We start from the raw sequence: 13747 nt of genomic DNA, 5'->3' as shown, positions 1-13747 counted from the left end.
TATCATTCACAGTTAATTCACTTGCTGATCATTCTAATTTGCTGTTATTGGAAGTTGGTGAAATTTGGCACATGCCCTCAGAGTGTCCAATTTTACATGTGTACCAAGTTTTGTGAAATTTGGACATTGCATTCACAAGATACGTCAATTAGTCAATAGACCTTACCTGAAGAATGTATAAGTGCAGATTTGCTTAAAAAAAAAAAAAATTAAATCACATTTCTTTTGAGAACTTTTAAGGCCTAGGATGTTTAAAAAAAAAATAAAAAAAATTTGTTTTTTCAAGAAATTCACAGTGGCAAAAAATTTTAATCCTCATGACCAATTGATTCAGAAGAAAAAAATTATTTGTATGCTAGCAATTGCAGTTTTGGACTTAATAGCAAAAAAAAACAAAAAACATATTAGCTTATTATTGGGCCACCTTGTGTATGATTCTCACCAAATTTGGTATAAATCATAATTTTGGCAACCTCTAAGTGGATGCCAAATTTCATAGTGATCGGCCATTCTTTGACATTTGATTGACTGCTGGTGACTATTGGAACCAAAGAGGATGCATGTCAAATTCCAACTTCATTATCAAACTGTTGTGCAGTTTGGTGCTTGGACCCATAAATAGCCTGGATCCACTTAGCAATGCCCTAGAAACCACCCACAACACTCTAGGATCATGGTGGTGAGTTTTGCATGCTGGGTAAGTTACTCTAAAAAAGTAATTAATTACTAACTACTAATTAGATTACTGTACTAATTACTCTGTCTGAAAAGTAATTCCATTACTAATTACTTTCTAAAACCCTTAACCTTGACCAGATGAAAAATACAAGGATAGACATGAAACTGTTCTTTTAATTCTTTCAAATAAATAATATAAAATCAAATAAATAATTCATGAACTGGCCAAATAATTTAAAGGGGCAGCATTTAATTAGAAAACATACATTTTAACATAAGACATTAATTTTCAATGTTTGTTTTATATAGAATTGTTCTATAGTCTATACAGTATTTAACACAATTACATCATTAGTAAATGTAATTACTGAAAAATTAAGAGTAATACCATACTTTTTTTTAAATGAAAAAGTAATTTAATTACGTAATGCATTACACCCAACACTGAGCACCACTCAACAGGTCAAAGTCTTGTCGATCTTCTCTAGTCTGTTGAAAACATTTGTGTTCTATTGACTCACTATGTCGTGTACAACAGTGCTAAAGGCCCTCCAGGGTAAAAGGCACTTTTCATTACATGTTCTCCCCAAACATGGAAAAGCAAGAAAAATGACCACAGCCTTCTCTTAAACAGTTGTTTGTCACTATGCACTGCCTAAAATAAATGTAGTGTCTAAAGGTTGATTTTGAGATAATTTGAACATTTAAACATTTAATAGTTCTTAAAATGTTGCACAGTTAATGAGAATCCCTGAAATAATCACATTTATTTTGAGAAAAAATATTTATCATTTTCAGTTTTGTTCAAGGAGTTTAAATCAAAAGTTTTTCAATTACTGTCCAATAAATGAAAGAATAGTATTTGGGGTAAAAAGCCCCCCTGTTGCAAGGGATAAAGCACTATTATTGAACTATCCATTTAATTGTCCAAATCATTTTTGAAAAAAACTTTAAAGATCGTTCATCAAATGTTGCAATAAGACACATCACACACACACTGCACATTCACAGGTTTGGTGAAGTGTGTGTGTGTTCGTTCATGATGGCGGAGGTGAGCGCGAGTAGCGGCAGCAGTGACTCTTCCAGCACGGCTGAGGAGGAGTGCGTGCGGCGGCTGTTTCAGACGTGTGACGGGGACGGAGACGGATTCATCAACCGGTCAGAATTGTAACACATTACACACACTTTACTCAGGAGTTTACACAGGGGTGCACGCTGGAGAGCTTCAGTGATTTCAGACAGCTGCGAACAGCGGAACGAGCGCTGACGTCACGAGAGCCTGCTGCAACAAAGTAACAAGTTTGTGAGAATGATCGGAACGCAACAATGTTACAGTTTAATTCATGACGGGAACGCAAAGTAAACACATAAACAAGTGCATGAAGGTTGTTTGTATGGTTCTAATGATGGAAAGTGCTGTGAATTGTGTTCTATATGGCCTCGGAAGTGACGGGAAATGTTTCAGCCTCATTCGTCAAACTCTCGCAGTCTGAAATTTGTGAAATCTGATGATGGTAGTTTGTTTGTGTCTCGGGTTGAGGTGTTTTTAGATAAATTATTGCATACATTGCTGTCATTGTAATTAATTTACGTGGCTTTGAAGCGATGAACATAGGCAGATATCTTAAAATCTTGTCAACATGGTTATTTGATGAGCAGTGCAGTGATTGGTTCACTGATCAATGCAAAAACCATGCTGTCTTATTTCAGTAACAACAACATGTGCAACATCTGCTCTCCGAACAAAGTACATTGACATGATGATATCATTTTAAAAAGCTTGATATTCGTGCACCTAGCTTCAACAGTATTTAGAAACTTAAAGGGATAGTTCACAAAAAGAAAAAGAAACTTCTGTCATTATTTACTCACACTCCTGTTGTTCCAAACCTGTATGACTTTCTTTAAGTAAGTAAACCTGTCCTCTTTAAATCCTATAACTTGTAAGAAAGGCTAAAGATTGCTCATCAACTGATATTTGGCAGAATGAAAGCCTTCAGTCTCAGTCTCCATTCACTTTTATTCTGGTGCTTTGAAAGTGAATGGTGACTGAGGTATTGAAATAGTACAAAACAAAACACTGCAAAAAGAAACATACTTAATATAAGAAAAAAGACAGTGTTTAGTTGACATATAATGTAAGATGGATCATGTTAGTTAATATCCTTCTGTACCTGTCAGGAATGATCTGTTGATGGTGTGTCGTCAGTTGAATATGGAAGACTCCGTCGCTGAGATTATGGGTCAGCTTGGCGCAGATGAGCGTGGGAAGATTTCCTTTGAAGATTTCACACGCTGTCACATGCAGCTGGTCAACGAGATCCGCAAGGAAGAAGGACAACTATTGCTCGTCTCAAGCGACTCGGACAAGAGGAAACTTAGGGAACGCATCACCTCCTGGCCAACCAGCAGTGAGAATAGTTTAGGTGTGTTTTCAACAACATTTTCCTGTCCAAATCAGAACTCTAACCGAAACATAAAAGTATCTAAAACATAAATCTTAATTCTTCATTGTCAAACCTTTTAGAGTTATTGTCCTACATGTTATCGCTGTAGTGAAAGAAATGTTATTTGTGAGTGGTCACTTAGCACACACTTTTGTCCAAAATAACTTTTGTACAGGAACAATGACAATCCCCTTTAAAGTTTAAAGAGAGAGTTCACCCATAAATGAAGATTCTGTCATTATTTACTCACTCCTGTATTGTTTCAAACACAAATTACTTTCTTCTGTGGAACACAAAAGGAGTTATGTTTGCAGAATGTTCATGCTGCCCTTTTCCAGGCAATGGACGCTTACAGTGACCATGGGCTCAGAACTGCAAAAATGACATAAAAGCACCATAAATGTGTTTCTGTTTTATGTGTTGTATTTCAAGTTTTCTGAAGTTATTTGAAAGCATTGCATGAGGAACAGACAGAAATATATGTGAATAGTCAGCTGTTGCAGCTATGTTGGAAAAATGTTTCTTTTTTCATCCTGAAAATGTTGTGATAAAAATGTTATCCTTGATACGACTTATCTCTTCTTTTTTTTTTTTTTACGTAATAAATACGTTTTCGCAATGGTGCAGAAACTGTGTTATGAAAACCCCACAAAGTTGAAGTTTGGTCTGGTCTTATTTTTCTGTTAAATACACATTATATTTACAATTTGAGGCTGATTAAAGAAAACATTGGTTGGCATTTTCACAACATTTCTGAAACATTTTATTTTGGTTAAGTAATTTTTTAATTGTAGGTATGGTTTGTAGAATGTTTTACCTAACTGCAACCAGAATGCAACATTCTGAAATGTTGTAAAAATGTTTTGTATTCGATTTTCACTGAAAATCTTCCCCTCTGCTGCACCTCTCAAATGTCATTCGTACGTGTGCTTTTTCAAACTTGACGCGTTGCGCCAGGTTTGACGTCAGTGATACCAAACGTAATTGGTTCTCGTGTTTCATAATCGGCTGCGACGTAGCAACTATGGAAAAGAGCAACATGAACATTCTGCTAAATATCTTCTTCTGTGTTCCATTAAAAAAAGAAAGAAGGTCAAGCTGATTTTAAGGCAAACCACCTATGAGTATCTTGATAAAGGCCACAAAAAGGGAATGTTAACGGAATGCCACAGCACTCATTATCCAAAGCTTTTTTTGTCGTCAGATTATTCTTGACTGACGTGACCATAAGGCCAGATGGAATATCACTTTTATTTACATTGTGTGTACAGTGTGTGTGTAATGTTGTGTGAAAAGTTCTAACAGGTGTTTGTGTGTGTGTTCAGGCGCTCGTGAGAGTTGGGAATATGATTCTGGAGCGCGAGACTTACAGAGTCCAGATCTACAGTCACCAACACAACATCAACCACAGCAGAATTCACCGCTGATCCACAAACTTCTAGATCAACCCAACGTTCTGGATCCTTCAGCTGGACTCCACAAGCTCTTGACCCCGCCTCCTGTCAACTGCAGCAGCCCATTGGGCGGTAGTTACCTGGAACTGGCCAATACGGTGAGTCTGATCGTTGAACGATTCAAAAGCTTGCACTGATCGAGGTCGGCAGGGGTTTGATCTCATTGGGAGTTTGCAATATGCTGAAGAAAAATGCTTTTAATGAATATTTCCGCACAATTTGAATTCGATAGATTGTATGCACGTACAGTTTTCTGTGATCCTTTCTAAAGGAATGTTCTGGGTTTAATAAGTTCAGCGCTATGTACATTTGTATACTGTAAATTCCTTTAAGAATGACATAGTATGGGGTTCGTACATCTCCAGTGGTGAAGTGCACACAGGTTTTGGTGTGTTTGTGGGAAAACGATTGTTATTTATTTATAGTCCAAGCTTCAATCGATAGCTTATGTTTACTGGACAATGAAGTTCAAAGTAAACTTCTTAAAAGGTTCTAATTAGAACCCGAAATGTTTTTTCAGTGTGCTGTCACTGGAGAACCTTTTTAAATTAAACATTTTATTTGCTAGTTCTTTAGAAAAGCATCTACGCACTGATGTTTAAAGAACACAGAAACCGAAATACTGACCTGAAGGACCAATAATTTTCTGAAGAACCTTTTTTAATCTCTGAAGAACCATATAATCAACTGAAGAACTCCATTCAGTTCAAAAGGATGAGGAGTTTTGGGAGAATCGAAGATCATTTATTTTTGAGTGATTGTGTTTGATAGTCTGTAGATGTCTCTCAGCATCAGTCTGCTGTGATGATTCACACTGATTCTGATTGGTAATGAATGAGAGCTCTTGCGGTAGTACTGGCGCTTTAATTTCCTTGAGCTCTTCTTGTAATTCTCAGTTTTGAGACTTTGCTGAAAGGGAAATGTGTCTTTCCTATCACAACATGCTATCATTTCACAAATGAATGTTAGAAAATATATGATGTTGTTTTGTGTGAGATCCCTTTTAGACTAAATGAAACTGTATCAGCCAGTGCTCGCTGTAACATCTGTTTGTGTCTCTGTTCACATGTGTGTGAACGGTGAATCTATTCTTTAGTTTTTATCAAGTTTCCTAACCAATGGGTGAATCTCACCAAAACATGTTCAGGGCTCATTTCTCCCCAAAAATCAAAAGAAAAAAAGTGCATGAAACTTATTTTTAGGGCAATTAAAATAGCACATTTTAACATTAAGAAATTCTCATCACAGTAATGTCTAAATGTTCAACATTTGAATTTTTTGTAATTATTATCAATTATTATTATTATTTTTTTTTTACTATATGTAGCTACTGTAATGCAATAATTTTTTTTAAATTCAGTATAAATTAAAAGCTTCAGTAACTACCATGATGTTTAAATACTTAACTTTTTATTTATTATAAAGTATATATATTTATATTACTTAAGATTAATTTAAATAATAAATTTTTAATTTATTAACATTTTTATCTACAGTGCAGTTGTCATGAAAATAATGTCACAATACAACAAGAACTTATGAAAACATGTCCATGTCACATTTCAACCCAAAAATTATATAAAGAAATTTTATTTTGCATTTTAAGTTTTATTTGTATAGCGCTTTTCACAACACACGTTTTTTCAAAGCAGCTTTACAGAAAATCATGCATTAACAGAAAATGAAAACTGTTATTTTTATAAAGAGTCATCATTGTGTAGTTTGATTAAATATGATTGTAAATTGTGTATAAAAATAAATAATTAAATAATAATTGTATTTAGACCCCCAGTGAGCAAGCTGAAGGTGACTGTGGCAAGGAACACAAAACTCCAGAAGATGTTGGTTAATGGAGAAAAATAACCTTGAGAGAAACCAGACTCACTGTGGGGGTCAGTTCCCCTCTGACTAACATCATGAATATAATGACAATATTAGTTATTTATGTGCAGTGCAGGTCATGGTTTATGATTAGTAAACTAAGTAAGTGTTAAGGGCCAGTGTTTAAAAGGTGATGCAGGCAGAGATCAATGAGGTGCATCACAGTTCAACCAGCAGGTCATTTCGGTGAGGTTCAGTGGGGTCCATCCTAAGACCAAGGTTCAGGCAGTGGCATATGAAGTATCCCATGTCTTACAGTTGGAGTTGGCATCAGTTCATCCTCTGAAGTCCACTGTAAAAGACTGAAGTGATGTTTGGCTAGCACCGGTGACATATAGCAGTGGAGTCCGACACCAAGCAGGAACGGAGCTGGATCTGCCCGGCTCTAATAACCTCAGGATATGAATCACGAGGTTGAGAAAGGGAAACAAATAGAATAATATTAGCATAGATGCCATTCAATTTGTTGCAGAGTTATAGACCATGAGAAATGTTTCTGGTTATGGCAGACCTAACTAAAGCAGCCTAATTGTGAGTTGATGGATAAATGAGGTGTATGTCTGGCTAAATAGATGAGTCTTTAGTCTAGACTTAAACTGAGTGAGTGTGTTTGGGAACAGTGTTAGGGAGACTCTTCCATAGTTTAGGAGCCAAATAGGAAAAGGATCTACCTCCATTTGTGGATTTTGATATTCTAGGAACTATTAACAGGCCAGAGTTTTGTGATCGTAATGAACGTGATGGAATATAGCGTGTCAGAAGGTCACTTAAGTACTGCGGAGCTAGACTATTTAAAGCTTTGTATGCAGTTAACAGAATTTTAAAATTAATACGAAATTTAACAGGTAGCCAATGTAACGACGATAAAATGGGGCTAATATGATCATATTTCTTTGTTGTAGTCAGCACTCTGGCTGCTGCATTTTGAACCAATTGAAGTTTATTTATTGATCTTGCTGGACATCCTCCCAGTAATGCATTACAATAATCTAGTCTTGAGGTCATGAACGCATGAATTAGTTTTTCAGCATCAGCAACAGAGAGCATGTCATAATTTAGCAATATTTCTGAGGTGGAAGAATGCTGTTCTACAAACATTGGAAATTTGATTTTCAAAGGACAGATTGGTATCAGATATAACACCCAATTTCTTCGCTGTAGAAGACGACATAACAGTACATCCATCGAGAGTCAAATTATATTTTAGCGGCTTATTTTTAGAGGTTTTTGGTCCAATAATTAGTACCTCTGTTTTGTCAGAATTGAGAAGGACATTTCTGTCCATTCAATCTTTGGTTTAATTGATACACTCTGCTAATTTGTAGAATATGAAATTTCGTCAGGCTTTGAAGAAATATAAAATTGGGTATCGTCAGCATAACAGTGGAAATGTATTCCTCGATTCCTGATAATATCTCCCAGGGGAAGCATATATAAGGAGAAAAGCAGAGGCCCTAAAACTGATCCCTGTGGCACTCCATACTTTACATCTTGTTTGATTGATTCCTTGTTTACATATACAAAGTGGTAGCGGTCTGATAAACCATTCTAACGCAAGTCCACTAATGCCAACATAATTCTCCAGCCTATTCAAGAGAATGTCATAATCTATGGTGTCGAAGGCAGCACTAAGATCTAAAAGCACTAGAAGATAAATGCAGCCATGATCAGATGATAATAGCAAGTCATTTGTAACTCTGATAAGTGCAGTCTCTGTACTGTGATGGGGCCTAAATCCTGACTGAAATTGTTCATATATACCATTTCTCTGTTGAAATGAACATAGTTGGGAGGACAATACATTTTCTAGTATTTTCAACATAAACAGGAGATTTGAAATCGGTCTATAATTAACCAATTCTCCAGGATAAAGCTGTGGCGTCTTAATAAGCTGTTTGATAACTGCCATTTTAAAGTTTCTTGGGACATGTCCTAAGGATAGAGAGGAGTTACTAATATTAAGAAGAGGTTCTGAGATTACAGGGAATACCTCTTTTAGAAGGGAGGTTGAACGGCTGGCTTACTTGTGCAGTCAGAACGGTGGAGATGATTGTGGACTTTAGGAGGAACACCCCAACACTGACCCCCCTCACCATTCTGTGGAGTCATTCAGGTTCCTGGGCACTACCATCTCACAGGACCTGAAGTGGGAGACCCACATTGACTCCATTGTGAAAAAGGTCCAGCAGAGTTTGTACTTCCTTCGCCAGCTGAGGAAGTTCAACCTGCCACAGGCGCTGCTGATACAGTTCTACTCAGCAGTCACTAAGTCTGTCCTCTGCACTTCAATAACTGTCTGGTTTGGTTCAGTTATGAAATCAGACATCAGAAGACTACAAAGGACAGTTCGGACTGCTGAGAGGATTATTGGTTGCCCCCCCCCCCCCTTCAAGAACTATACACTTCCAGAGTGAGGAAAAAGGCTGTAAAAATCACTCTGGACCCCACTCACCCTGCCCACTACCTTTTTGAACTGTTGCCTTCTGGCCGACGCTTCAGAGCTCTGAGCACCAGAACCGTCAGGCACAGGAACAGTTTTTTCCCTCAGACTATCCATCTCATGAACAGTTAAAAACTATACTATAATTATGTGCAATAGACAGCCTAGTCAATTATATTATTTAACATAGCCTACCTCTTCTGCATTACATTCACTTGCACTGTATATAACAGATTTGAATTTGTACATACTATATGTATATTTCTCTCTTATTGTGTATTTCTATATATACTTATTTCTATTCGCTTTTTATTTTTTATTATCTCTGTCTTGTTGTTGTATTGTTTGTGTTCTGTCACCAAGAAAAATTCCATGTATGTGGAAACATACTTGGCAATATAGCTCATTCTGATACTTTTAAGAGCTTAGTTGGTATTGGATCTAATATACATAAGTTTTGTTAGCACTTCATTTGACCTATGACAGCGAAGGATTGTTGCTCGTGAGAAAAATTATGAGACACTGTTTTCTGAGGAGCTGTGACAGACATAATTCCAATTTTATTTCTGATTTAAATTTTATTAGTAAAGAAATGCATGAAGTCATTACTATTGTGCTGCGACGGAATACCTGGTTCAGTCTGAGGCTTTGTTTCTAAACAATTTATCCACAGTATTGAATAAACACCTAGGATTGTTGTGGTTATTTTCTATGCTGACCTTGCAGTTTTTAATGTCTGTCTTTAACTACAGACACTATCCTTCCATGCACCCTGAAATACCTCTAATTTTGTATTCTTCCACTTGTGCTCCATTTTCCGAGCTGCTCTCTTGAGAGCATGATTGTGATCATTGTACCATGGTGTGGGGCTTTTTTCTTTAATTTTCTTTAATCGAAGGGGGGGCGACACTATCAAGAGTGCTAGAGAAGGTGGACCTGGGTAGCTCAGTGAGTATTGACGCTGACTACCACCCCTGGAGTCATGATTTCGAATCCAGGGCGTGCTGAGTGACTCCAGCCAGGTCTCCTAAGCAACCAAATTGGCCTGGTTGCTAGGAAGGGTAGAGTCACATGGGGTAACCTCCTCGTGGTCGTGATTAGTGGTTCTCGCTCTCAATGGGGTGCGTGGTAAGTTGTGCGTGGATCGTGGAGTGTAGCATGAGCCTCCACATGCTGTGAGTCTCCGCGGTGTCATGCACAACGAGTCACGTGATAAGATGCACGGATTGACGGTCTCAGAAGCGGAGGCAACTGAGACTTGTCCTCCTCCACCCGGATTGAGGTGAGTAACCGCGCCACCACAAGGACCTACTAAGTAGTGGGAATTGGGCATTCCAAAATTGGGAGAAAAAAGTGCTAGAGAAGACTGTATTTACATTTTCTGTTATTACATCAAGTTCTTCTAGACTTTTTGGCTTACTGAGTATATGAGATAATTCTGGAATATTATTAGTGAAGCTATCTTTAGTGGTCAAAGAATAGTTCTACCTGAACGATAGCGTGGTGTAGATTGAGTAACATTAGCTGACTGCAGTATACAAGAGACGAGGAAATGATCTGAGATGTCATCGCTCTGCGGCAGAATTTCTATAATATAAACATCAACTCCATATTATAGAATTAAATCTAGCGTATGATTATGGCGATGAGTTGACCCTGTCACATTTTGTCTGACTCCAAGAAAGTTGAGAATAACAATAAATGCTAATCCCAATGTGTCATTTTCATTATCTGTGTGAATGCTGAAGTCACTAATAATTAAAGCTCTATCTACAGTAACTAATACATCTGATAGAAAATGTGCAAATTCACCAAGGAAATCAGAATACAGCCCAGGTGATCTATATACTGTAGCAAGAGCAAAAGATGACAGAGATTTTTGTATTTATATCTGACGGTGTCACATTAAGCATTATTAGTTCAAAAGACTTAAACTTATATCCTGCCCTCGGAGTAACACCAAAAACTTACAATAACCTGGGGGAGTAGATTCATTTAAACTAATATATTCATCCGGTTTAAGCCAGGTTTCAGTCAAACAGAGCACATCCAAACTATGATCTAATTTCATTTACAAATAGTGTTTTGGTAGAAAGAGATCTAATGTTTACTAGCATTACCTTTATATGATGTTTATGTTTATATTTTTTAAAGTTTGACCGTAATCAAATTTTTTTCTAAATGATTTACTGAGGGGTTTGTGTTTGGTAGTTCGGGGAACAGACACAGTCTCTATGTGATATCTTGGTGATACAGTCTCTTTGTGTTGTATTTTATGTGACTTGTGTGACATCTCAAGGCAGCTAGCAGACTAATTTTAATTAATTTTATAATTTCATTTAGCACTTGTTCTACAATGTAAATCGTAAAAATTATGCATATAAATCAAACATGTAACAGACAGACAGACAGATAGATATAGAGACAGATATATGGACAGACAGATAGATAGATAAATAGACAGACAGACAGACAGACAGGTGGTTTCTAGGATGTTCTGGGTGGTTGCTGGGTCCCTCAGAACACCCTAGCAACTGCCTAGCAACCATCTAGCAATGCCCCAGGAACAACCCAGAACACCCTAGCAACCACTTAGCAACACCCTAGCAACCACCCAAAACACATTCACATTGCAAAAATAATTGTTGGTCCTATGAATAGCCTTCATCTTCTTAAACCAATTTAAAATGCAAAAATGTTGAAATATGACATGCACAGTGCACATGTTCTTGACAGGATTGGTGAGATTTTGAGATCTTGAGGTTCGAGTGTGTCTGTGTTTCATGTGGATCATTCAGTGTTTATTCTGTGTTATCAGTGTCTCGCGAGTGGTTTACACTGACATATGGAAACTATTAGTATAAGTGACATCATAACCGGGAGTCATGTGATCGTTTTAAGCTGCTCTGCTGATGTATGGCCATTATACAGCGGATCTGGTTACTGCAGTAAAGCCATAAGGAATCATTAGAGACGACAATATGAGGACATGCTACAGCTGTGTTCACCTTTATGGTGTTTCTGCATGTTTCTTTCAAGATCTTTGCTTTAGGAAGACAATTATATTTATTTGTGATAGATGTGTATGTGATAAATATTGGCTTTATTTCTATAATTTAATGGCAAACACTTGCCTCAGCTCTCTATTTCCATATGCTACATATGTACATTTTGAGTCTGGGAAAGAATGCAGATAAGTTATGTTGAGATTCTGAGAGATGCATTAGCATGTTTTGTTGTCGTTTTCTTCATCAGGCTGCATCTGCTGGTTTTATAGTGCAGTTAAAGGCACTTTGTTGGAAAGTGTGTTTGCTGTTTTATCTGTGCTTCAGGCTAATTAATTTCCTTCGGAATGTGGAAAGAATAAGTGACACATTGGAAAAAATTTGCTACAAGTTTTAAAAAAATAAATAAAGTACTGTAAGGTGCACAATGTTACATTTCTGAGATCTGTTGTTATTGCATAGAAATAATTATGTTGCATACCTTTTTGTGATAAGATGTCAAACCTGATTGCAAATTTGTATGAGAGTGGTACACAGCTAAACATATTCTTCTTAATCGGTATGTTTGTCTTTTTTCCCAGTAAAAATATCTAATCATCACTTACACATGGGTCATTCCATGTCAACTCAACCAGAGGTCCTCTGCACAAAACTTCACAAAACTAGTGAAATAAACTCAGCAAAAAAAGAAACATCCCTTTTCAGGACAATGTATTTTAAAGATAATATTGTAAATCCAAATAACTTTACAGATCTTTATTGTAAAGGGTTTAAACAATGTTTTCCATGTTTGTTCAATGAACCATAAATAATTAATGTACAATGCACCTGTGGAACGGTCGTTAAGACACTAACACCTGCGGGACAGGTACAGGATGGCAACAACAACTGCCTGAGTTACACCAGGAATGCACAATCCCTCCATCAGTGCTCAGACTGTCCGCAGTAGGCTGAGAGAGGCTGGACTGAGGGCTTGTAGGCCTCTTGTAAGGCAGGTCCTTACCAGACATCACCGGCAACAACATCGCCTTCGGGCACAAACCCACCTTCGCTGGACCAGACAGGACCGGCAAAAAGTGCTCTTCACTGACGAGTCATGGTTTTGTCTCACCAGGGGTGATGGTCGGACTCGCGTTTATCGTTGAAGGAATGAGCGTTACACCGAGGCCTGTACTCTGGAGCGGGATCGATTTGGAGGTGGAGGGTCCGTCATGGTCTGGGGCGGTGTGTTACAGCATCATCGGACTGAGCTTGTTGTCATTGCAGGCAATCTCAACGCTGTGCGTCACAGAGAAGACATCCTCCTCCCTCATGTGGTACCCTTCCTGCAGGCTCATCCTGATATGACCCTCCAGCATGACAATGCCACCAGCCATACTGCTCGTTCTGTGTGTGATTTCCTGCAAGACAGGAATGTCAGTGTTCTGCCATGGCCAGCGAAGAGCCCGGATCTCAATCCCATTGAGCACGTCTGGAACCTGTTGGATCGGAGGGTGAGGGCTAGGGCCATTCCCCCCAGAAATGTCCGTGAACTTGCAAGTGCCTTGGCAGAAGAGTGGGGTAACATCTCACAGCAAGAACTGGCAAATCTGGTGCAGTCCATGAGGAGGAGATGCACTGCAGTACTTAATGCAGCTGGTGGCCACACCAGATACTGACTGTTACTTTTGTTCATACAACTATTTACACATGTTAAGTTTGCTGAAAATCCATTAATCCATTATTTTGTAGAGGGGGGGTCAAAATGACAATTTTTAACTAATGATTTTGGAGCAAAACTACAGTGTGGCGAGCAGGGCGAGGCTGAGCGGCATCTGGGCAGAGCAAGGCCGGGAAGATAAG

The 13747-nt window shown here is 37.9% G+C and overlaps 1 protein-coding gene across 1 annotated transcript in view; it reads left to right on the top strand.

Moving 5' to 3' along the window:
* The first annotated feature begins 1719 nt into the window (after positions 1–1719).
* The window catches only part of LOC127433433 (uncharacterized), a 30704-nt gene continuing 18676 nt past the window's right edge, over positions 1720–13747 (top strand). Inside the window, exons 1-3 of the mRNA XM_051685345.1 lie at positions 1720–1836; positions 2860–3104; positions 4451–4677. Coding sequence (XP_051541305.1) covers positions 1721–1836; positions 2860–3104; positions 4451–4677 — 588 coding nt within the window. The 5' untranslated portion in view covers position 1720. The remainder of the gene's footprint in view (positions 1837–2859; positions 3105–4450; positions 4678–13747) is intronic.

This window comes from Myxocyprinus asiaticus, chromosome 4 (genome assembly GCF_019703515.2).
Source record: "Myxocyprinus asiaticus isolate MX2 ecotype Aquarium Trade chromosome 4, UBuf_Myxa_2, whole genome shotgun sequence".
Classification (NCBI taxonomy): Eukaryota; Metazoa; Chordata; class Actinopteri; order Cypriniformes; family Catostomidae; genus Myxocyprinus; species Myxocyprinus asiaticus.
This window is presented reverse-complemented; position numbering and strand designations above follow the sequence as displayed.